Below are 23,461 nucleotides of genomic sequence, written 5' to 3'. Positions count from 1 at the left end.
TCACCAGAGACCATGATATCAATATCAAGAAAATTTACTCTACGCCCATAAGCATAGGTCAACCGGATATTGAGATCATTGTCATTCAATTGGCACATCAAATCCTCCAGATCACTGATGCTCCCATCCCATACAAACAGGATATCATCAATGTATCTGGCCCAACCAAGGATCTTTTCGCTACCAGGTAAAGGAGAACACTGAAAGATCTCCCTCTCCCAGGCCCCAAGGAACAAATTAGCATATGAGGGGGCACAAGCCGTCCCCATTGCTGTCCCCTGTGCCTGCAGGTATATCTCATCCTTAAACACAAAGCAATTGTGTGTAAGGATGAATTCAAGCAATGTCAAAATCAGCTCGACCAAATTCACATCTAAATTACTATTGCGCAAGAACCACGATGTAGCCTTCAAACCATGCACATGCATGATGGAGGTATATAAAGCCTCAACATCAGCGGTAACAAGAAGCATTTGGCTATCAAGTTGTAACTGGTCCAAACGCTGTCCTGTCCATATGTCATAAATGCCTAAAAGGTGCAGGACATACCTGTATTGTAAGAAAGGGGGTAGACCTATTTATCCTAAGTTAGCAATTCCTAGAAATATGGCCATGCTTGGTGCACACCTATCGAGCTCTTAAAGGGGTATTGCCTAGCCGATGAGGTCATGACCCTACACGGCTGTGTGCACGGTCGGCAGGTCATTGTGAACATGTTCCACTCTAACAGGACCTGTGCATACCTGCTGAGCGTGCACTCGTCTCAGCAATTGTGTGGGGTCTTGACCCCATCGGCACTGCTCAGGTTAGGAGATAGGAGTACCCCTTTAATGTCATTAACCAGAACAGGCTCTGGGTCCGGGCACCTTTTCGGTCCACGCTATACCATGAATACACATTACACAATTGATGACACCTGGACCAGATAAATTTTGGCAGGGCCATCTTAAAAAAAAAAAAATCCATAGTAATAAAACCTCCTCCTCGTGGGGAGGGTGAGCCGAGTCTCCGCTACATTTATTATACAGATGTTGATGCCATCAGACTAAATTATATTCGGTAATCTTGGAAGTGGTAACCTGCCAAGCCCATGATGAATAGGGTGCTAGTAACGTTAGGGCGAGGATTCCTGCTCTCTGCATCGTGAAATTAAATATGGACTACTTTGATCTGCTTCTTTTAAATGCATTGCACATATGGGGAGACGAATAGTACTGGTTATTGCGAAATCTTTAATAAAAAGTAAAATCAATGTCCCGGCCACATCATAAACTGCTGGTTTTACTGCGCGCACAAAAGAATGTTTTACTGAGTGACGACGAACTCGAAAATTCCACGCCGAAGTCCTCCGGCCGAGCACAAGTACAATGTGCATCCTATTCTCAGGTACTAGAGCACGGGTGTCAGAGTATCACACTTCTGTCCATTAGGAAACCTCAGGCCAACATAAAAGCCAAAAATCCATCTCTCTATCGTCTGGAAACCAGATAATCTGCTCAGCACCTGGACAGGGAGGTATCAGAGCACTGGTCACTAAACTGTTAAAAATCCAGGGTACTAAACTTTTCATATCATGTTACCAAATATCCTGAATACTTGCTTTTACAGAACATTCTAGAATGTTTCATTTCTTAAAGGGGCAGTCATTACATGCACATTAGCAGCAATACACTGTCCGAGACCCTATTTGTTTCAAAGTTCTTTTCTGGGCATACGCCCTGTTCAAGGTTAATGTACAGGAGGAGGAGGGGAGCTGTGATATCCCCTATTGTGAATGGTGGATCCTGTGTTAACGTCTCTATATACAATAGATATCAGTCATTGTAGAGGAGGAGGTGAGCTGTGATGTCACCTAATGTGTTATTTAATGTATATAGAGTTGTTATTCAGTCACTGTACATGAGGGGAGGGGAGAGGTGAGCTGTGACATCACCTATTGTGAATGGTGGATCCTGAGTTATAGTGGTATGATCAGTCTTTGTAATCCTGTTGGTGAGAATGCTGGAATGTCTTCAGGAAGTGTGATTCTAGTACGGGGCCCAGTTGCCATTGTGAAAAATGCAAGGTTTCTGATTTCTTTTTTTACATTGAAGTAAAAAATGATATGGAAAATGAAAATAAAAATATATGTAATCAGGCGTTTTCTAATTACACACGCTCTTTAAAAAGAGCATCTCTCAATCTGGAGGACCCAGGATGCCCTGGAATTACGAGGATAGGTGTAATGCTTCATTCAACCTGTGGGGGAGCTGTAGGAGAACTGAACACTTGCTTCTGTTGTACTTGAAGTTTTATGGCTGCTCACAGACGGACCGAGCAATTGAAGGACGACGACTTCTTTTTGACAGAACCTTTAAAGTCTAACCTACAACTCTCTAGGGAACGTTTCCTTTCTTAAGAAAAAGATTTCTGGGGTAAAACTTTGATGGATCGAGTCCATAGTTTTTATATACTTTTATATTTGCTCAATTTCTAGTGGTGAAAATAGTTCCACTCCTTTTGTAGTTATTGCTTCATACAGGGACATAAAACAGATACCTCAAGGGCATAAAGAAGTTTAAGGGTACATGCACTCCTCGTCTTTTTATGTTATTTTTTGAGCGGATCCGCTCCTAAAACCGCAGGAAAAGAGCTCTTACAAGAATCTCCCTATTCATATCTATGGAACAACGACCTGCGGTTTCTACGTTCAGGCTTTTGAGCATCTTTTAGACGCTCCAGGTGTTGAAAAATGCCTGGTGAGAGGCAAGAAAGTGCGCGTCACGTCTGAAGCGTTTCCTGATGGTAAAACGCTACAGTGCAATCAAAAGGATGCAAAAAAAAAAACCCCTCTGAAAATGCTTGGAAAACTCTGAACAAAAAACAGCAATGGAAACAACAAAAACTTCTTAAAAACAAGCGTTTTCTGAAGCAGTTTACACTGGAAAACTCATTGTTTTTGACTGTCGTAAAGAAACTCTGTGTGAACAGAGCCTTAAAAAACTTGCCCACTACTTGGACACCTCCTTGTCATCCCGATGCTTGGCCCCCATAAAATAAAAAAGTTTAAAAACCTATACTCGCCTCTCGCGGTGTCGACACTCGCTCTCCCCGGGGCTCTCGTGTGGCTGTTGTGACACCGGCGACCAATCAGCGCTGGCGTCACTGTCCCCGCCTCCTGTCGAATTGAACATGAAGCGGAAGTCAGATCAGCTGCAGCCCTAGCTTCCTCTTCATGCTCGATTTGTCCAAAGGCGGAGACAGTGACGCCAACACCGATTGGGCGTCGGGGTTCACATGTCACAACAACCGCGGGAGAGCACTGGAACCGCGAGTGCTGATACCGGGGGAACGGTGCCGACACAGGAGGGGAGTAAGTTTTTTTTAATTTTATCGGAGCCAAGCATGGGGTATGAGAAGGAGGTGTCCAAGTAGTGCACAACCCCTTTAATATTCAGCCTTTACTGGTCAGAGCAGGATCTGGGAGTAGTTAGATTGTTGCTGATGAAGGTGAATATATGTGCCGTATTCTGCTAACTCCAATGGACAGATCTGAAGGGCGCATGTGCAGCACCACGCTCCATTGTAGCTGTGGATCAGTGGGGGTCTCAGCGGTGAGACCCCCGTGATCATATATCCTATAGATCGGTGATACATTTTGTTAATGTAGCTTTTTATGTATTTTATTATTTTTAGTTTTAAAGGCTAAAGAGCAATGCCTGATGAAGGCTTTTTGCCTTCCTTACAATCTGGTCCAGTTTCTGTCATTTTTTCATATCGTTATCTATATTATCTCATATTACTCTACTAAATCCTACAGATTACCGGAACATAGAGTTTCCTTTCCATTGCGATATCTTCAAAATGTGCTTTTTTTTTATTGCTGTAATGAAGTTTTGTCTGCTCTGTGCACCTGAAGTCTAGATCCCTGATAAAAAGCTGCGTCCGTACGCGGATGACCCCGCTTCCCACCCACACGGCTATCTGTACACACGTGACGTGCGGGAAGACGAAGGCAGAGGACGCGATGGCCCGAGCCGTCTGCTAATCACATAATAATGCAGCCAAGTCGGTGTTGTACAATATTAAAATTTATTCTGAAAACTCCTGTACATTTCTCTTAATACACGTGGATTTTGACATCTAATAGCACAAACCAATTTGTTTGAGCAGCCGGCGACCGTAGAAAAGTGGAGCACGCTGCCTGCGTCTTACAGAAGAGCGTGTACAAAAAAAATCACTTTACCAAGGTCTTAAAATCCCCCTGAAAATATAAAAATAAATTAACTTTAATTTGTATTTTTATTTTTTCTCCATTTGCCGATTAGAAATATTACAAATCAGAATATTATTGTTATCATAATCAACTTTAACAATACAAAACAGATCCACAAAAGAAAAAAATATATCCGTATGTACAGAATGAGGTAAGGGCTGAGCAGTAATAACCTGCAAGACACATTACTGGAGATCCGTGTGGTCTCCGTCACAGCGGAGGTGAAATTGCAGTGGGGTCTATTACCATTAATAATGCAAACAGCCAACTACAGATCAGCAGTCGTCCTGCCGAGCGAGCGATCCCGATATGAAGCCGGGCCGCAAGGTTTCAATGACAAGAACCATTAGGGAGCAACTCAAAAGCCAATGTCACTTTCCTGGGCATATCGGCCCATTGAGCTCAGAACACAAGTAATGGCAACTCGTAGATGGTCCCTATAACGATCCATATCGGCTGCACGCAGGATAGGTGAAAACTGTATGATCGCTGCGACCCAACCAATAATAAGCGGTACTGAGCATGTGCGACCACTGCTACATTCCCCGTGGTCAAGAATGCTCTCTACCGTTCCATTCACACACAGGACTTTTGGGCCCCCTGTTCTTAGATTAGTGGGGGTCCCAGCAATCATACTATCCTGTGTATAACCGATAAATGTCTATGGAGGAACCCCTCTAAATGTTGCTGCAAACATACATTTTCTGCCATTCTTTTCCTGAACCAAAAAAACAGAAGACCGTTCAGAGAAGAAAAGAAACGTGACCCCAAATCCGTCCTGGAAATGGCTCCCATCTCCTTTGAGTTTGGATCTCGGCCCCTTTTTAGAACATATTAACGTCACCGATGGGTGTCCTCCGATCAGGACCACCCCACCCAATCCCCTCTATGAACGCCGTAAAAGGGACAGAAGAATGAACCCAAGCCTAAGAAAGTGGTCTTCTACGTAAAATTGTAGGACCCACCCCTCCCCCGCAAGGAATGATCAGGACGCTCCTCCGCAGAGCATCGCACTACCCGATGTACTTGCAGCAAACTTTCCCTCACCAGGTGCTCGCTAATGTCAGAGGGGATCTATAATGGGGCGCAGCAATACTTCACAGAGAAGCCTCTAAACGTTTGAGAATTGAGTGTAAAAATAATTTCACTTGTATTTTTTGTTTCGGCTTCATTCCTTAGAAATAAGGAAAAAAAATATATAATTTTTTTTTTTTTTTTTGCGGGACTAAGACTTTAAAAGTCAAGTTTTCTGGATTCCCTTTCTTTTTTACTTTGTAGGTCTCGACATCTTCCATTTATTTTAGATCAGCAAGTTACCGCAATGAGCACACACCATCCATAGGACATCACCTCCGCACAGTCAGCCCCCCTAATAAAAGAGCTGGCCACAGAGCAAACCTAGTATCTATCCATGGAAAGCCCAAATCTGCCAGAGCAGGGGGTCTTCCTTTTAAAATGCCCAAAAGGGGCAATACAACACAGAAGTGGTCCTAATGGCCCAACCCCTGTAATAATTCAGAGCTCCGGCAATGGCAGGAATATAAATCGGAGCTGGCATGGTGCACTGCTGAAATGGTGGTACTCCCAGCTGAAGAGTACCAACATTAAACGCAGCTGCTCTTAGTCCTAGGAATACCTACATTATATGGTCAATTCTTGTAAATTCCACATATTCTTCCAATATTGTAACTGCACTATAAAAAAAAAAAAAAAAAAAATGGTGCCACATAATTAAAGGTCCGGTGCAAGAACCCAAAAGTGTGGGAATCCTTCCCGCGGTTGCATATCTCATTGCTAGAAAATAAATAAGCAGTGACCACAGTCGGCATTAGTGGCATAGACGACGGAGCCTCCAGTGCAATGTCTCGCCTCTGCTCTGGGAACCTCAGCAACAGGCACTTTCATGGGAATAACATGGCGCTGTCCCCGCACCGACCCTTCTGTCTGTCCTCCCTGTAGTCTGCAAAGCAGAACGTCAACGGCAGGAAAACCCGTGCGGCAACAATCGTATTGTTCGTTAATAGAAGTGACCAGTGGCAGAACTGCACTGAGGGGTCACCAGCGCCGTCCCCCAGCGCCTGCCCCAGCTGTCGGGACTCGCCCGTCACGTCCGGACGACAGTGTTTTTACCTTTCTCAGACTTAATACAGCCAAATATCAGTGCAACAAAGCAACAAGAACATTACAGTGAATAAATATCTGAAGCCTTGTGTGGCTACCGCCATCTTCTCCTCGCCAGCACTCGGCAGCGCGCTGCTTCTCCACCTGGTGGAAGGATGACTATGAATATGGAAGAAAGTCAAGAGGTCTTCGTTTGCATTGTTTCTTTGCTACGGAAAAGGAAGACGTAGTTTATTTTCAGAAAGTCAAGTGCCAGGAGGAGGCCTGGAGCTCCGTCCACCTCACGTATCAGCTCTTATCTGCCATGACTGGTCCATTCTTTTCTCCAAGCCTCTGAGGAGAAAGGAAATAATCAGGATATTATACTCCGCACCGAACCCCTTCCCCCAAATCACAAGTCTCCGGTTCCATCGCACCAGTATGGCGGTCGCAGTATGTGCAATGGGATTCGGAAATTGTTGCGATTTTTTTTCAGCCAGTTGTTTCCAGAGACCCCTGTACTTGTTATTGATGGGGATTGTACAGGCAGCCCCCCAACAATCCTACGGATTTAATGTCACCTAACCCCTTTATACCAATACTGAGGAAAGGTGATAAACATAGAAAAACCCTCTAAGGGCAACAGAGCGAGGTCCTCTAAACTAAATATTTTTAAAAGGGTTTTCCAGAATTAAATGACATTTACCTGACTGCAAGCAATGTGATAAGATGATAAAGTAATCATAACTCACCTTTATTTTCCCCACCGCAGCTGGTCACATGCTATAAATCATTCATGTGACCACTGCAGCCAATCACTGGCCTCAGCGGTCACGTGCCACACATGTACAGGCATGGCATGTGACCAATGTGGACTACTAGTAGTTGTTGCGCTGGAACGGCAAGAAAGGAGAGTTATGGTCATTTTATTAGATTATCGCATCGTCTACTGTCTGTCACATATCATCACACCCTGGACAATCTCTTTACAATCAGTTATTTTCATTAGAGGGGTATTCCCATCTCCAAGATCCTATCCCAATATGTAGTAGGTGTAATAATAATAATATTAGCAAATACCTCCAATTAGAAATGTAGTATAGTTTTTCTGATTCGCTATGTCTCTTTCCTCATGTGCAGGACCTTAGATATCCATGGTTACAACTGATATAGTGACAGTTAGCTTGTTGCTAGTGGTCGTAACCATGGATACCCAAGGTCCTGCAATGGCCTGTACATGAGGAAAGAGACCTAGCTAATCAGAAAAACTATATTACATTTCTAATTGGAGATATTTGCTAATATTATTATTATTATTACAACCTACAACATATTAGGATAGGATCTTGGAGATGGGAATACTCCTTTAATGCTTTTCCTTTGTGATAATATCACTGCGGATCTATGACTGCTGACACATTTATAGACACTTACTGCGACTTTGTGAGCCGTGTTATCGGCGTGCATGGCCAGGAAGGGGTTGGTGGCGGCAGAGTGCAGGGTGGCGGCAGAGTGGAGGGTGGCGGCCTGCGCTCCGACCAGCAGGTTGTTGAGTGGTAACTGAGCTGCGGCGGGGATCTGCAGCTGCTGAAGCTCTGGATGATGGTGGTGGTGCTGCTGCGAGTGCTGCTGCTGCATGATCTGATATAGCAGGGCATGGTGCTGCTCCTGGGGGCGACAAAGAAGGAAAATGAAGACACAGTTTGGACTCCACAAATGTGTCCGCAAATATCTGTTTAAGTCAGACAGATGTCTGTGATTTATATGCACAAAACTCATCCCTCCCATGGCATAAAAACCACCACCGGGGGGCAGTCTGCTCTGCAGCACTCGTCTTATCATAAATCACTATCAGCCATAACCTGCAGGACGTGAACACGATTATTGGAGAGACTTGTGGAAAACAAATAGAAACTAAAAAAATCGTCAATAGTCCGTACGATGAAATGTCAGCAACATGTAGACCTCCCCCGTCTGTATGTGGGAGCGTTTGCTTGCAGGAGCGCCAGTATGTAGGAGCACCCGTACGCGAGAACGCCCGCACGTCGTGGGTGGGAGCGCTCTTACCGGAGTCAGCTGCTGGGAGCTCAGGAGCTGCTGGAATTGCTGGTGCTGCTGATGGAGAAACAGCTGCCTTTGCTGATCCGAGAGGAGTCCCAATCCCGAGGCACTGCAACAAGGAACAGCCCCGAATATCAATAATGCTGGCGCCGACAGTGGCCGCACTAAAGTGCATTAAGCAGCCGCTCTCATCATATCACTGACCTGTTTGCTAACGTAGAAGAGATTGGGTGTGCGACATTGGGTAATATCGCCCCGTGGGTCAGGGCAGTGGTTTGGGGTAATGTCGCCGGAGTCTGAATCACTCCATTCAAAGCCCCCACAATGCCATTGATCGCCAGCTGGTTTGCTGGAAGAGCTCCAATTATTGCACCCACTCCCGGCATGGCAGGAAGAGCTGGCGTGACAGACTGAATGCCACTTGTTAGTGTTCCCATGGTGACACCATTGATTCTCTGAACCCCTTGGACTTGCTGTGCCGGACTCTGACCATCAGGGGGCGGAGTGGAGAGAGAGGAAGAACTGCTGGTGCTTTGCCTGCTTGATGTCAGCTCCTTAAAGAGAAAAAAAAAATGAAGATAAGTGAGCAATGTCTCCACGAGATCAGCACCTCCTCAACGACGAGAGAAACCCTTTAATCATGAGAAATACACATATTGATTCATTTCAGACAGAATGCATTCACAGTGGTCTTTAGAAAAGTCTTTGTCCATGCCTCAATATGGCCGCCTGAGCGGTGACAGGTCTTCATGGAGTACAGTGACCTTTCAATTGGCCGGACGTGCTGAGAATACATAATGGTGGTGCCTGCTCTCGCCATGTCACGTACCGATAACACTGGGATTACCACCATATATTGCATTCGTCCTGAATAGGACGTACCTGATGTGGAGCCGGATGGGAACCCTCTGGCTGGAAGTTTCCAAGATGCGGACTTTTACTGATGCCCAGGGCGTCTGTGCTGGATACTGCAAAGAACGAAATATGGCAGGTTATCACAGAAAAGACAATGACGCTCCTGCAGATCGCTGACCACAACTGCAGACCTATGGGCTATAGGGGAGCTTCATGGCGTCCCTCCTCACAAGGAGCACCGTAACCCTAAATTACCCCAGATACGATAGGTTTCTGGGTGCTTCATGAAGGGTCAAGTACCATCTCTGGCACCACCCCAAGCAAAAACCATTGCTAAACCTCTATAAAAAGAGGTGACGCAAAACTAAACCTCACATCATACACCGACAGTGGCTAAGAGTTGTAGTTTAGAGGGAATCTGTCAGCATGATGTAAAGGCAGAGAACCTGATTCCAGCGATGTGTCACTTACTGAGCTGCTTGCTGTCTTTTTAATACAATCCCTGTTTTCTCTGCTGCAGATCTAGCAGAGCTGGGAATGCGGAGCTCTGTATAACTCCACCCACATCACTGATTGGCAGATTTGTGTACACTGAGCATGGGCAGAAAGCAGCCAATAACGGTTGAGGGTGGAGTTACGCAGAGCAATTGACTAGGAGGCACAACACATCTAGTAGTGAATCTCCTGCTGATAAAACACTAATTTTATTGAAACAGCAAAACACAGCCTAGTAAGTGACACGTGACTGGAATCAGGGTCTCTGCCCCTACATCATGCTGCTCTCAGATTATATAGCAAAACCTACTGACAGATTATCTTTAACAGCAGCTTGCAGGTAGTGGCTATGGAGCAGGTGTCAGCAACCTTCTGCACTCCAGCTGTAGTGAAACTACAACTCACAGCATTCACTAACGGACATATTTCACAAAAGCTGGAGTGCCAAAGGGTGCTGACACCTGCAAGGTCAAGTTAATAGGGGGCAAGACGTTCACAAGTTTCGTATGCAGGGGTTTGCGTGTTATCTGGACTATGATATGTCATCCTTACAGGTCCGAGGCTTGCAAGCATCGCTGGACGGGGACAGGGATGATAAAGACGCAGGCGTTATATGAAATAATGAAGCCAACGGTGCATGAGAGGAAGACAGAGCTGGGCTTTATATGGCACAGGACGAGGTATGATGGCGCTGTACTAGATTATGGCCGAGTTATAACGTGTATATATGTCATGTATGTTCTTACCATTCTGTAATGGGTATGTATGCATGTGAGGAGCCGCGCTATGGCTGGAAGATATGGCCGGGAAGGGCACGGACAGCTGGGCATTCAGGAGCTGCAGACGCTCCTTCTTGGCAGTGAGGTTCTTGATCTGCTCCTCCAGCCGCCGGTTCTCCACTTGCAGCTGGTGCAGGGACTTTAGCATACCCAAAACTACAAGCAAAAAAAAAAAGAGGACATTATAGAAAACGAGGGCGAGATCAACGCAATGCTGAAATGTTCCGATACCAGATCCCAAACCTCCGGGTGACGCAGAAGAGAGCGGATTCTTCTCGGAGCTGTTTATCTGCTTCTTATACAGGAGCAGGGAATAAGTCATTCAGAAGTCTAGGAAAGCTGGGTGACTACCCCTATACGGGCAGTAATAGCAGCTACAATCGTTGTCTGCCAGTTCTCATATACATCTGGCCAGGATATTACAGTGCATCTCCGATTACTTAGGACACGGTGCGATGTAGTCACTGTACTACATATACCGCATAGCAGATTATACATGCATCAGAGACTGAGCATCCTGCGCCTGTATCCAGCACTGCAATACGCCCTGTAATACGTACTCTCTCCCCATACCACCCGGACGCTCTGTCCTCTAATGCACAGATGTGAGCAGCCAGGATCACAACAGGTAAATTCAATGCAACTTATTCAGAATCATCCTGTAGTCATTTTTCCATATAGTAAGACTTTAAAGCGCTATTCCCATCTTGATAAAGGGGTATTGTCAAATATATACCAGTAATTTTGTAATTTACAGCTCGTTGTCTTGGAGTCCGACCACTGCTGCTAGACAGCAGAGTGTGCAGTGCTTACAAGCTCTTTTCTATGTAGCTTATAAGCACTGCACATGTTCTACTGTCTAGCAGCAACTTTGAAGCCGGCCAGGATCGCTGGTATCTCTTAATCCTGTCCATCCTGTTCAGAGCAGTGCTTACAAGCCAGACAGCAGAAAGTGGTCGGTCTCCTGTGCAACAAGCTGTAAATAAATAAAATATGTTAATATCTCAAGAAGGGCTGCAATTTTTAATAAGCAATAAATTGCAAAACTGCTTGTTTTTACAATCACTATCTGACAATATCCAACTATGAAGATGGGAACAACACTATAAGGATCTATAACTACTTTTTATTTTCATCGATGCATTTCACAGCTATAAAAGATAAAACTTTTTTTTTGGATGTATTATACTAATCCCACACATCTATAGGGGTCTCTGTACACGTAATGGAGGTCTCGGTGTACATAATGGGAATGCCCCCTTTTGGAGACAAGTGTAAGGTCCCCCCTGACCCAACCACCTGCGATCGGATAACCCCTCAGAGCTTTGCCAATATATCACTTCCAAGATAAAGACACAAGCGGGCTGCGTCTATACATTTGGAAAGTTGCCAATCACTTGTATTGGAACACAAAATGACCTTCTTTCATATTGTATAGGCATACTGGAATAATATAATATGTCATGCAAGAGCAGTAAAAAGGATATGACTAATGGTCTAATTTAAATATGTAATAACAAAAGGATAAAGAACCCAATAATAAAGTATGATGCCAGCAAAAGTGCCCCCAAGCACAGTATGATACCCACACAGTGAAATCCTCCACATGCACAGTATGGTGACCCTACTGTACCCTCCCAGCAAACTATGGTGACCCATCACAGTATGAATCCCCAACTGTGATCCCCAACATAGTATAATGGGCCCGCATAGTCCTCCATACAGAATAATGGGCCCCGCATAGTCCTCCATACAGAAGAATGGGCCCCGCATAGTCCTCCATACAGAAGAATGGGCCCCGCATAGTCCTCCATACAGAAGAATGGGCCCGCATAGTCCTCCATACAGAAGAATGGGCCCCGCATAGTCCTCCATACAGAAGAATGGGCCCCGCATAGTCCTCCATACAGAAGAATGGGCCCCGCATAGTCCTCCATACAGAAGAATGGGCCCCGCATAGTCCTCCATACAGAAGAATGGGCCCCGCATAGTCCTCCATACAGTAGAATGGGCCCCGCATAGTCCTCCATACAGTAGAATGGGCCCCGCATAGTCCTCCATACAGTAGAATGGGCCCCGCATAGTCCTCCATACAGTAGAATGGGCCCCGCATAGTCCTCCATACGTAGAATGGGCCCCGCATAGTCCTCCATACAGTAGAATGGGCCCCGCATAGTCCTCCATACAGTAGAATGGGCCCCACATAGTCCTCCATACAGTAGAATGGGCCCCACATAGTCCTCCATACAGTAGAATGGGCCCCACATAGTCCTCCATACAGTAGAATGGGCCTCACATAGTCCTCCATACAGTAGAATGGCCTCACATAGTCCTCCATACAGTAGAATGGGCCTCACATAGTCCTCCAATACAGTAGAATGGGCCTCACATAGGTCCTCTATACAGTAGAATGGGCCTCACATAGTCCTCTATACAGTAGAATGGGCCTCACATAGTCCTCTATACAGTAGAATGGGCCTCACATAGTCCTCCATACAGTAGAATGGGCCTCACATAGTCCTCCATACAGTAGAATGGGCTCACATAGTCCTCCATACAGTAGAATGGGCCTCACATAGTCCTCCATACAGTAGAATGGGCCTCACATAGTCCTCCATACAGTAGAATGGGCCTCACATAGTCCTCCATACAGTAGAATGGGCCTCACATAGTCCTCCATACAGTAGAATGGGCCTCACACAGTCCTCCATACAGTAGAATGGGCCTCACATAGTCCTCCATACAGTAGAATGGGCCTCACTAGTCCTCCATACAGTAGAATGGGCCTCACATAGTCCTCCATACAGTAGAATGGGCCTCACATAGTCCTCCAATACAGTAGAATGGGCCTCACATAGTCCTCTATACAGTAGCATGGGCCTCACATAGTCCTCTATACAGTAGAATGGGCCTCAGATAGTCCTCTATACAGTAGAATGGGCCTCACATAGTCCTCTATACAGTAGAATGGGCCTCACAAATCTATGAGCCGCATGTCAGTACAGTAAGCGACATTCACACATTTATCTTAATAATGACCTAACCGAATATAAGGAGGGCAGGACGCGCTATTTCCTGCTCTTTGATGAAATTGAAGGGAACAGATTTTCCCGGCAGAACCTCGTGGCGCCACATGAGTGAAATCTGCACTGGCAAACGTCACCTTCACTCCGATAAACACCGGCAAGAGATATGTCACCTTCACTCCGATAAACACCGGCAAGAGAAACGTCACCTTCACTCCGATAAACCCGGCAAGAGAAACGTCACCTTCACTCCGATAAACACCGGCAAGAGAAACGTCACCTTCACTCCGATAAACACCGGCAAGAGATATGTCACCTTCACTCCGATAAACACCGGCAAGAGAAACGTCACCTTCACTCCGATAAACACCGGCAAGAGAAACGTCACCTTCACTCCGATAAACACCGGCAAGACAAACGTCACCTTCACTCCGATAAACACCGGCAAGAGATATGTCACCTTCACTCCGATAAACACCGGCAAGAGAAACGTCACCTTCACTCCGATAAACACCGGCAAGAGAAACGTCACCTTCACTCCGATAAACACCGGCAAGAAGAAACGTCACCTTCACTCCGATAAACACCGGCAAGACAGACAGGGGACAGACAGGGCAATCTGTCACAAAGACCGGGATCGCCGAACGGTGTGCTGCCTCCCTGGTGCTAGAGTCCGAAAATCGCGGATCGGGTTGACAGGTTACTGGGTGGGGCTGGCGAAGACCCAGCAGTCATGGTCCACATCGGCACCAATGACAAAGTGAGTGGTAGATGGAGGGTCCTTAAAAATGATTTCAGGGACCTAGGTAGGAAGCTTAGGGCAAGGACCTCCAAGGTAGTTTTTTCAGAAATACTACCAATCCCGCGAGCCACACAGGAGCGCCAACGGGAAGTTAGGGAGGTGAATAAGTGCCTAAAGAGTTGGTGCAAGGCAGAAGGGTTTGGGTTCATGGAGAACTGGGCCGACTTCGCGGTCGGCTACAGGCTCTACCGTAGGGACGGGCTGCACCTCAATGGGGAGGGTGCAGCGGTGCTGGGGAAGAAGATGGCTAATAGGTTGGAGGAGTTTTTAAACTAGAGACGGGGGGGGGGGGGGAACCAAGGAAATAGGTGGGATGTGAGGCAAGCAAGGGGGAAGGGGAGAAGTGAATATAATGAGGGTGGAGAGGGGGGTGGGGATAGCACAGTTAGATCGTTAGAGAAGAATAGGATGCTAAATAACCCCAAAGTTTTATCTTGCATGCTGACCAACGCAAGAAGCCTGACCAATAAGGCGGATGAGCTGCAGGCGCTTATATCGGAGGAGAGGTATGACATCGTAGGTATAACAGAGACTTGGCTAGACGATAGCTACGACTGGGCGGTAAATTTATTAGATTATAGTTTATTTAGAAGGGACCGGAAACAGGGGAAAGGCGGAGGAGTCTGCTTATATGTAAAGTCATGTCTAAAACCCAGACTAAGGGAAGATATAGGAGAGGGAGAAGAGGGGGTCGAGTCCATGTGGGTAGAGATAGAGGGAACTAAAAATAATAATAAAATATTACTGGGGGTCTGCTATAAGCCACCAAATATAACAGAGGAGAATGAGAATCTGCTATTAGGACAAATAGACAAAGTAGCAAAACATAATGAAGTGATTGTAATGGGGGATTTCAACTACCCGGATATTGACTGGGAAACAGAAACCTGTAGATCTCAGAAAGGAAAAAGGTTCTTGACAAATATTAAGGATAATTATCTCTCCCAACTAGTGCAGGAACCAACGAGAGGGAAGGCCGTGTTGGACTTAATATTGACTAATAGGCCTGATAGAATAACTGAGGTACAGATAGGGGGGCACCTAGGTAATAGCGACCATAATATTATCGACTTCAAAATGCCCTTCAGTAGGGTTATCAATAAGGGAACAACAAAAACATTAAACTTTAGGAGGGCGAAGTTTTATCAGCTCAAAGAAAGCCTTCAACTTATTGACTGGGACAAAGTTCTTAATCAAAGGAATACGAATAGTAAATGGGAAACCTTCAAAAGAATTCTGAATACTCAGTGCGAGAGGTATATACCGTATGGGAATAAAAGGGCCAGAAATAAGAGGAAACCAATATGGTTGAACAAGAACGTAAAAGGGGCGTTAAATAGCAAAAAAGAGGCATTCAAGAGATTAAAACAGGAAAACAGTAAGGAGGCACTAATGTGTTACAAGGAAAAAACGAGAACCTGTAAAAAACAAATAAAAATAGTGAAGGAGGAAACAGAGAGACGTATTGCTAGGGAAAGTAGATCAAATCCCAAACTGTTCTTTACGTATATAAATAGTAAAAGGATTAAATCGGATAATATTGGACCGATAAAAAGTGAGGAAGGCAAAATCATAGAGAAAGATGAGGATAAAGCTAATCTATTAAATAATTTTTTTTCGACAACTTTCACAAAGGAAATCGAACTAACAGGAGAAATGAGAAGTGACAAGCTTAATCCTCCACTAAGTATGACAAATCTAACTCAAGCTGGGGTACAGAAACGCCTCAGTAACATTAAAATAAACAAATCACCAGGACCTGATGGCATACACCCACGGGTACTAAGGGAACTAAGTAATGTGATAGACAGACCGTTATATCTTATATTTAAGGACTCTGTTGAGACTGGGTCTGTGCCACTTGATTGGCGACAGGCGAATGTAGTGCCAATATTCAAAAAGGGAGCGAAAAGTGACGCCGGAAACTATCGGCCGGTGAGTCTGACGTCCATTGTGGGCAAAATTTTTGAAAGCTTCATTAAAGAGGCGATTACGGAGCATCTTGATGCTAATAATCTTTTAATCCCGAACCAACATGGATTCACGAGGAATCGCTCCTGCCAAACAAACCTGATTGACTTCTACGAGGAGGTTAGCTCTCGAGTAGATCAGGGGGAATCAGTGGATGTCGTGTATCTCGACTTCTCAAAAGCGTTCGATAGCGTGCCACATAATAGGTTGGTATACAAAATGAGAATGATGGGGCTGGGGGAAAATGTCTGCAAGTGGGTAGCTAACTGGCTAAAGGATAGAAGGCAGAGGGTGGTTATAAATGGAATATTCTCAGATTGGGTAAGCGTCACTAGTGGGGTACCACAGGGGTCTGTACTAGGCCCAATGTTATTTAATATCTTTATTAACGACATAGTCAACGGGATAAATAGTAAAATATCAATATTTGCAGATGACACAAAGTTATGTAAAACAATTAATACAAAAGAGGACAGTGCAGACCTACAGAGGGATTTGGATAAGCTGGGTAGGTGGAGCATTAAATGGCAAATGAGGTTTAACGAGGAGAAATGTAAGGTCATACATATGGGAAGGAAAAATGGAAGTCACCAGTACTCACTGAATGGGAAATCATTGGGGAATTCAGAGATGGAGAAGGACTTGGGCATCTTGATTGATAGCAAACTAAATTGGAGTGCCCAAAGTCAGGCCGCTGCTGTAAGGGCAAACAGGGTAATGGGATGTATCAGAAGAGGTATAGCTGCAAAGGAGGAGAACATTGTTCTTCCACTGTACAAAGCTCTGGTCAGACCACACTTGGAATACTGTGCTCAGTTATGGGCCCCAATATATAGAAAGGATATAAATGAGCTTGAAAAGGTACAAAGGAGGGCAACAAAATTAATAAAGGGAATGGAGGGACTGCAATACCCAGAGAGGTTGGCAAAACTAGGACTATTCAGCCTGGAAAAGAGAAGGTTGAGGGGGGACATAATAAATGTGTACAAATATGTTAGGGGACAGTATAGAGACCTTGCCCGGGATTTGTTCAAAAGGAGGGATATTGCGGTAACAAGAGGGCATTCACTAAGACTGGAAGAGAAAAGGTTTCAGCACCAGCATAGGAAGAGGTTCTTTACGGTAAGAGCAGTGAGAATATGGAATTCACTGAGTGAGGAGACGGTAATGTCGGATTCACTACACCAGTTCAAGCGGGGACTGGATGCATTTCTAGATACCAGGCAGATTTCAGCATATACTTAAAAATAAAATAGTAGGTTGATACAGGGATTTATTCTGACTGCTGGTTTCAGAGTCGGGAGGGAATTTTTCCTCAGGTGAAGATTGGCTAAATCATATGGGGTTTTTGCCTCCTCTGGATCAACTTTAGCAATTACAGAACTAACAGGTCGAACTTGATGGACGCAAGTCTTTATTCGGCTTTACAAACTATGCAAGACAAACGTCACCTTTACTCCGATAAACACCGGCAAGACAAACGTCACCTTCACTCCGATAAACACCGGCAAGAGAAATGTGACCTTCACTCCAATAAACACCGGAAAGAGAAATGTCACCTTCACTCCGATAAACACCGGCAAGAGAAATGTCACCCGAGCTCCGGCTACGGGGGGGGGGGACCGACTGCGAGTTTATCCAACTGCCATTGTTCTGCCCCAATATATGCACAAATGTTTTCCTCCCCATCGGCAGAGCTGCATTTTCCCTTTTTTTATATATATATTTTATAGAAATTAAATGTGGTTGTTTTTGTTTTGTTTTTTACAAATGAGACTTTGCAGCCGCTGATGTGATACCTTTGGGAGGATTGTATTCTGGAGCCTTCACTCCCCATAGAAGAAACACAATACTGATGGGATTACCGACAGGACCCTGGAAATCGCAGCCTGCTTACTGATTCCTCTCCGTCCTCCCAGGAAAGGAAAAAAAGCCCCCAAATTGTAAAAAAAATTGAGGATGATGTCTATGGCTTAAATGGTTCTGCTGCTCCACAGCTTGTCTGGAGAGAATCGCGGACAGCGCACAATAAAGTTTTCTTTGTTTGCTTGACCTCTATTCCAGAAGATAAATCTGGATCAGGAATAGTCACATCTGGTCATTTCCCAAGGATTTCACTTGACCCCCCTCTCCCTCTTTTTAAGCCAATACAAAGGGGCTCTTAGTGCGTCCAAATGAGATGCAAGACAACGTGGGTAAACCTGTCCGCTAGCTATCATGTTTAAAGGATTATCCCTGCATGAATTTCCTTGCAATTAGCATTTTTTTTCTAGGATACCATTAATATGATATAGAAGAATGAGGACGTCCACTTTAGCGGCTAAGAAAAAAGTTTTAACCTCTAATACTTTCATCTCAAAATATAGAAGGTAAAAATCAAGTCTTGGCTTTTTCTGCTAAGTTTGTGAATCAGAAGGGAGTCCAGATCCTAAATGAAAAGGAGGCCATGAAAGTGGAGTCTGCACTAATTGGAGCCCCTGCTCCCATTCATCAGCAGGACGTATGTGCCAGAAAAAGCTGATCTAAGGGGGCAACTTCCACAAGAAAACCCCTTTACCTGCTCTCAACTTCAGTAGTGTAATGGCCATAAAAGGAAATTAAAGGGAATGTCACATGACGGACACACGACACTTACAGAGTAGATTAAAAAAAACAGTCTGATCACTGGGAACCCCATGATCGCCGGTATAGGGGTTCAGAGGCCCCGTATCCTCCCCTTTGCACAGCCGCATGGAGCAGTTGTTTCCGTTAGCCATACAGACATTGAATGGCACGGCGTGTGAGCCCTGCTCTAGTGGTAGTGAGACTCCAGAGATCACACAATCTACCCCTATCCTATGCATCGCGGGACAACGCCTTCAACAATGAACAAAGTCACGTATTATAATATGAAATGCTGCCAATGTCTGGAAAGAATGGTAAATGTCACGACGCGATACACCAATGCCCAGACGTCATCAGCGCACTGGATAGAAGCACGGATCGTCTGCACTTAAGCATTTCTCAACCCATAAAGCAAAACATATTAGCATTAGAGCCGAGCAATTCTATTAGTGCTACCCTGGTTCACCGTCCAGTCCTTTCCTCCGTTACTGCCGGTCCTCACGGCATCTTGGGCACCTCGGACGTTTACTATGTGCCAAGACATCACTGCATTGGGGCGTGATACACGTCATGGCATTGGGGGGCCTAGTGAGTCCCTGAGGTGATGCCGGGTGCAGAAGTGAGGACAGACCGTAACAGAGGACAGGACAAAATGCCGAACCAGAATAACTCATCTCTAGAGTAATACAATCTGGAGAGCGAGAGGGCGACAGAAAGCGAGAGGGCGACAGAAAGCGAGAGGGCGACAGAAAGCGAGAGGGCGACAGAGATAAAGCGACAGAAAGAGAGAAAGCGACAGAAAGAGAGAAAGCGACAGAAAGAGAGAAAGCGACTAGTGATGGGCTAGCATGGTTGTTACTCGAGATTTACAAGCATGCTTGGGTGTTTTCAGAGTATTTTCAGCGTGCTCAAGTACTATGTTTTAGTCGCACTGTGTGCATGATTTGCGACTGTTTGACAGCTTTAATACATGTGAGGAATTTCTGTTTCTTTGGCATTCCTCACGTGTATTAAAGCTGTCAAACAGTCGCAAATCATGAGAACAGAGTGATTAAAACATAACACCGAGCATGATGAAGATACTCGGAAAGCACCCGAGCATGCTCGCCGAAAGGGTTAACAGAACACTCGCTCTTCGCGGAGAGAGAGACAGAGCGGGAGAGAGAGACAGAGCGGGAGAGAGAGACAGAGCGGGAGAGAGAGACAGAGCGGGAGAGAGAGACAGAGCGGGAGAGAGAGACAGAGCGGGAGAGAGAGACAGAGCGGGAGAGAGAGACAGAGCGGGAGAGAGAGACAGAGCGGGAGAGAGAGACAGAGGGGGAGAGAGAGACAGAGGGGGAGAGAGAGACAGAGGGGGAGAGAGAGACAGAGGGGGAGAGAGAGACAGAGGGGGAGAGAGAGACAGAGGGGGAGAGAGAGACAGAGGGGGAGAGAGAGACAGAGCGGGAGAGAGAGACAGAGCGGGAGAGAGAGACAGAGCGGGAGAGAGAGACAGAGCGGGAGAGAGAGACAGAGCGGGAGAGAGAGACAGAGCGGGAGAGAGAGACAGAGCGGGAGAGAGAGACAGAGCGGGAGAGAGAGACAGAGCGGGAGAGAGAGACAGAGCGGGAGAGAGAGACAGAGCGGGAGAGAGAGACAGAGCGGGAGAGAGAGACAGAGCGGGAGAGAGAGACAGAGCGGGAGAGAGAGACAGAGCGGGAGAGAGAGACAGAGCGGGAGAGAGAGACAGAGCGGGAGAGAGAGACAGAGCGGGAGAGAGAGACAGAGCGGGAGAGAGAGACAGAGCGGGAGAGAGAGACAGAGCGGGAGAGAGAGACAGAGCGGGAGAGAGAGACAGAGCGGGAGAGAGAGACAGAGCGGGAGAGAGAGACAGAGCGGGAGAGAGAGACAGAGCGGGAGAGAGAGACAGAGGGGGAGAGAGAGACAGAGGGGGAGAGAGAGACAGAGGGGGAGAGAGAGACAGAGGGGGAGAGAGAGACAGAGGGGGAGAGAGAGACAGAGGGGGAGAGAGAGACAGAGGGGGAGAGAGAGACAGAGGGGGAGAGAGAGACAGAGGGGGAGAGAGAGACAGAGGGGGAGAGAGAGACAGAGGGGGAGAGAGAGACAGAGGGGGAGAGAGAGACAGAGGGGGAGAGAGAGACAGAGCGGGAGAGAGAGACAGAGCGGGAGAGAGAGACAGAGCGGGAGAGAGAGACAGAGCGGGAGAGAGAGACAGAGCGGGAGAGAGAGACAGAGCGGGAGAGAGAGACAGAGCGGGAGAGAGAGACAGAGCGGGAGAGAGAGACAGAGCGGGAGAGAGAGACAGAGCGGGAGAGAGAGACAGAGCGGGAGAGAGAGACAGAGCGGGAGAGAGAGACAGAGCGGGAGAGAGAGACAGAGCGGGAGAGAGAGACAGAGCGGGAGAGAGAGACAGAGCGGGAGAGAGAGACAGAGCGGGAGAGAGAGACAGAGCGGGAGAGAGAGACAGAGCGGGAGAGAGAGACAGAGCGGGAGAGAGAGACAGAGCGGGAGAGAGAGACAGAGCGGGAGAGAGAGACAGAGCGGGAGAGAGAGACAGAGGGGGAGAGAGAGACAGAGGGGGAGAGAGAGACAGAGGAAAAGCAAGATAGAGACAGAGAGGGAGATAGAGACAGAGAGGGAGATAGAGACAGAGGAAAAGCAAGATAGAGACAGAGAGGGAGATAGAACTTTTTCAGCTCCAAAGTTCGGATACCGACTGATTTTAATAGGGGTTCGGGTTCAGGTACAAGTTAGGATACAGTTATGGTACCTGAACCAAACTTTGTACTAAAATTCAGCTAGGAACCAGAACCTGAACTTCCACGGGTCCGCTCATCCCTACTCATCTCTAATTTCCATTGGTTGATACTGGCCGGTCGGTCATATCAGATATGTCTCTACGGATAATAAAAGTGTCCGATTGGCAAAATATCAATATAAAAGCATCAGGAGGTGGTGAGCCGGGCACTACTTACTGTCACTAGTTGCCCCTTGCTCCTGCAGAAATTGCTGTCCTTCACTCCACTGTCTCTCCAGGAGCTGCTCTATAGTGGTGGCCGGCAGGGGGACGCTGTCCGGGTTGCCATTCCCCGACTGCTCATAGCGGATGGAGAGACTGTTCAGAGGGGACCTGCCACAAGGAAACATTCAGGTCAGAAATTATACAAGCGAGATAAAGATCACATGCAATTATCATACACAGACTATTGCAGTGATCAGGGGGTGACGTGGGAACAGCAGTTACATTATTCCCTCCTTTATATCTGCGATTTCCTAAATTAACTAAATGACAATTATTAAATCCAAATATAAACCGTTCTCCTTTAAGAATTAACAATGATCGCAGTTAAAAATGTAGTGTCACATAAAAGACACGATTAAATTATATTACAATACAAAAGCACAATTAACCAATTTAAAGGGGACATCTAGAATAAGAAAAACTTTGTTTTGTTTTTGTTTTTTTAAACTGCTCAACTTTCTTCAAGTCAATGGAGAGGAGCTGCAATACCTGACAACCCATGGCCAGGGGCAGCATAGTTTCTAAAAGTTAGTGGCCATTTCTACATCTGTACAAGCCCTTTAAGGAATACACAGATTAAAAAATAAATAAATACATTAAGGAAAAAATAAAATACTGTGTAGTCTTGCATAGAAAAAGAAATGAATCAATAAAACAGTTTAAATACATTTTTGTATTAATAGAGGTGCCCTTTACATCATAGAGCAGAGAGGAACTAGAAAAAAAAAAAAAAATAGTCCCTTGTGCTGCAGGACACAGAACGTTTACAGGAACAGACCATGGCTACATATCAAGAGTCCAACTAAGGATCATGATGCAGACTGGCCATGGGTCTCAGGCACACTGTAATACCCATTCTCACCTGTGGGAGTGCTGCAGTGGTTTTTAACAAAAGATCCCTGTGTGTCGGGCACCCTCTTCTGATCACTTTTTTTCCATTGGGCACATATGGATGTTCGATGTGGAGAACCTCTAAACTTTTGACTTTTTTTTTTTTTTTTTTTTTTAAATAATTTTTAGGCCCTTTAATTGCCTGCAGATCTGTGGGGTCTGGGTCCTGAGACGCCCCATCTATCACTCAAGAAGTACGCCATTTGGGAGGCAGGAGCACATGCACAGACCGGAGTGCAGTATCAACAGAAATACATAAGCTTTCTATTGAATCCATTCTGAGTACTTCTACCGTCCAAGCTGTGCACTTCTTGAGCGATCAGTGAGGGTCTCGTGACCAGGACCCCACTAAATTTCAGGCAATTAAAAGGCCTAAAAAAAAAACTATTAAAATTAAATGTTTAGTTCCTCTTTCTTGTTTGTTCGCAGGCACAACTTTCCACAAACCTTATAAATAAGAAAAAAACTATTTGCTTCTAAACCCGCCATCCTTCTGCTTGGCAATTGATTGAAGGGGAAGATTTGGTTGCCCCCACAAGACTAAACTGTAGGTGAGGCTACTACTGCAATAAAATAATACCCCTGCACTACCACACACTC

General features: G+C 45.8%; 1 protein-coding gene across 1 annotated transcript; it reads right to left on the bottom strand.

Annotated features, from left to right (window-relative positions):
- Positions 1–4,052: 4,052 nt before the first annotated feature.
- On the bottom strand, positions 4,053–22,078 carry LOC141252494 (protein AF-10-like; the record flags this gene model as incomplete). The annotated part of the gene is made up of 7 exons (XM_073670514.1): positions 4,053–6,709; positions 7,790–8,023; positions 8,423–8,525; positions 8,621–8,970; positions 9,299–9,384; positions 10,513–10,701; positions 21,924–22,078. Coding segments are annotated over 7 exons (1,162 nt in total), but the record flags the coding sequence as incomplete, so codon positions are not given.
- Between the last annotated feature and the right edge of the window lie 1,383 nt (positions 22,079–23,461).

Source organism: Phyllobates terribilis, unplaced genomic scaffold, assembly GCF_046119375.1.
Source record: "Phyllobates terribilis strain yellow unplaced genomic scaffold, ASM4611937v1 Scaffold_9016__1_contigs__length_23460, whole genome shotgun sequence".
Taxonomy (NCBI): domain Eukaryota; kingdom Metazoa; phylum Chordata; class Amphibia; order Anura; family Dendrobatidae; genus Phyllobates; species Phyllobates terribilis.
The sequence above is the reverse complement of the archived record's forward strand: the minus strand, read 5'-3'. Positions and strand labels throughout refer to the sequence as shown.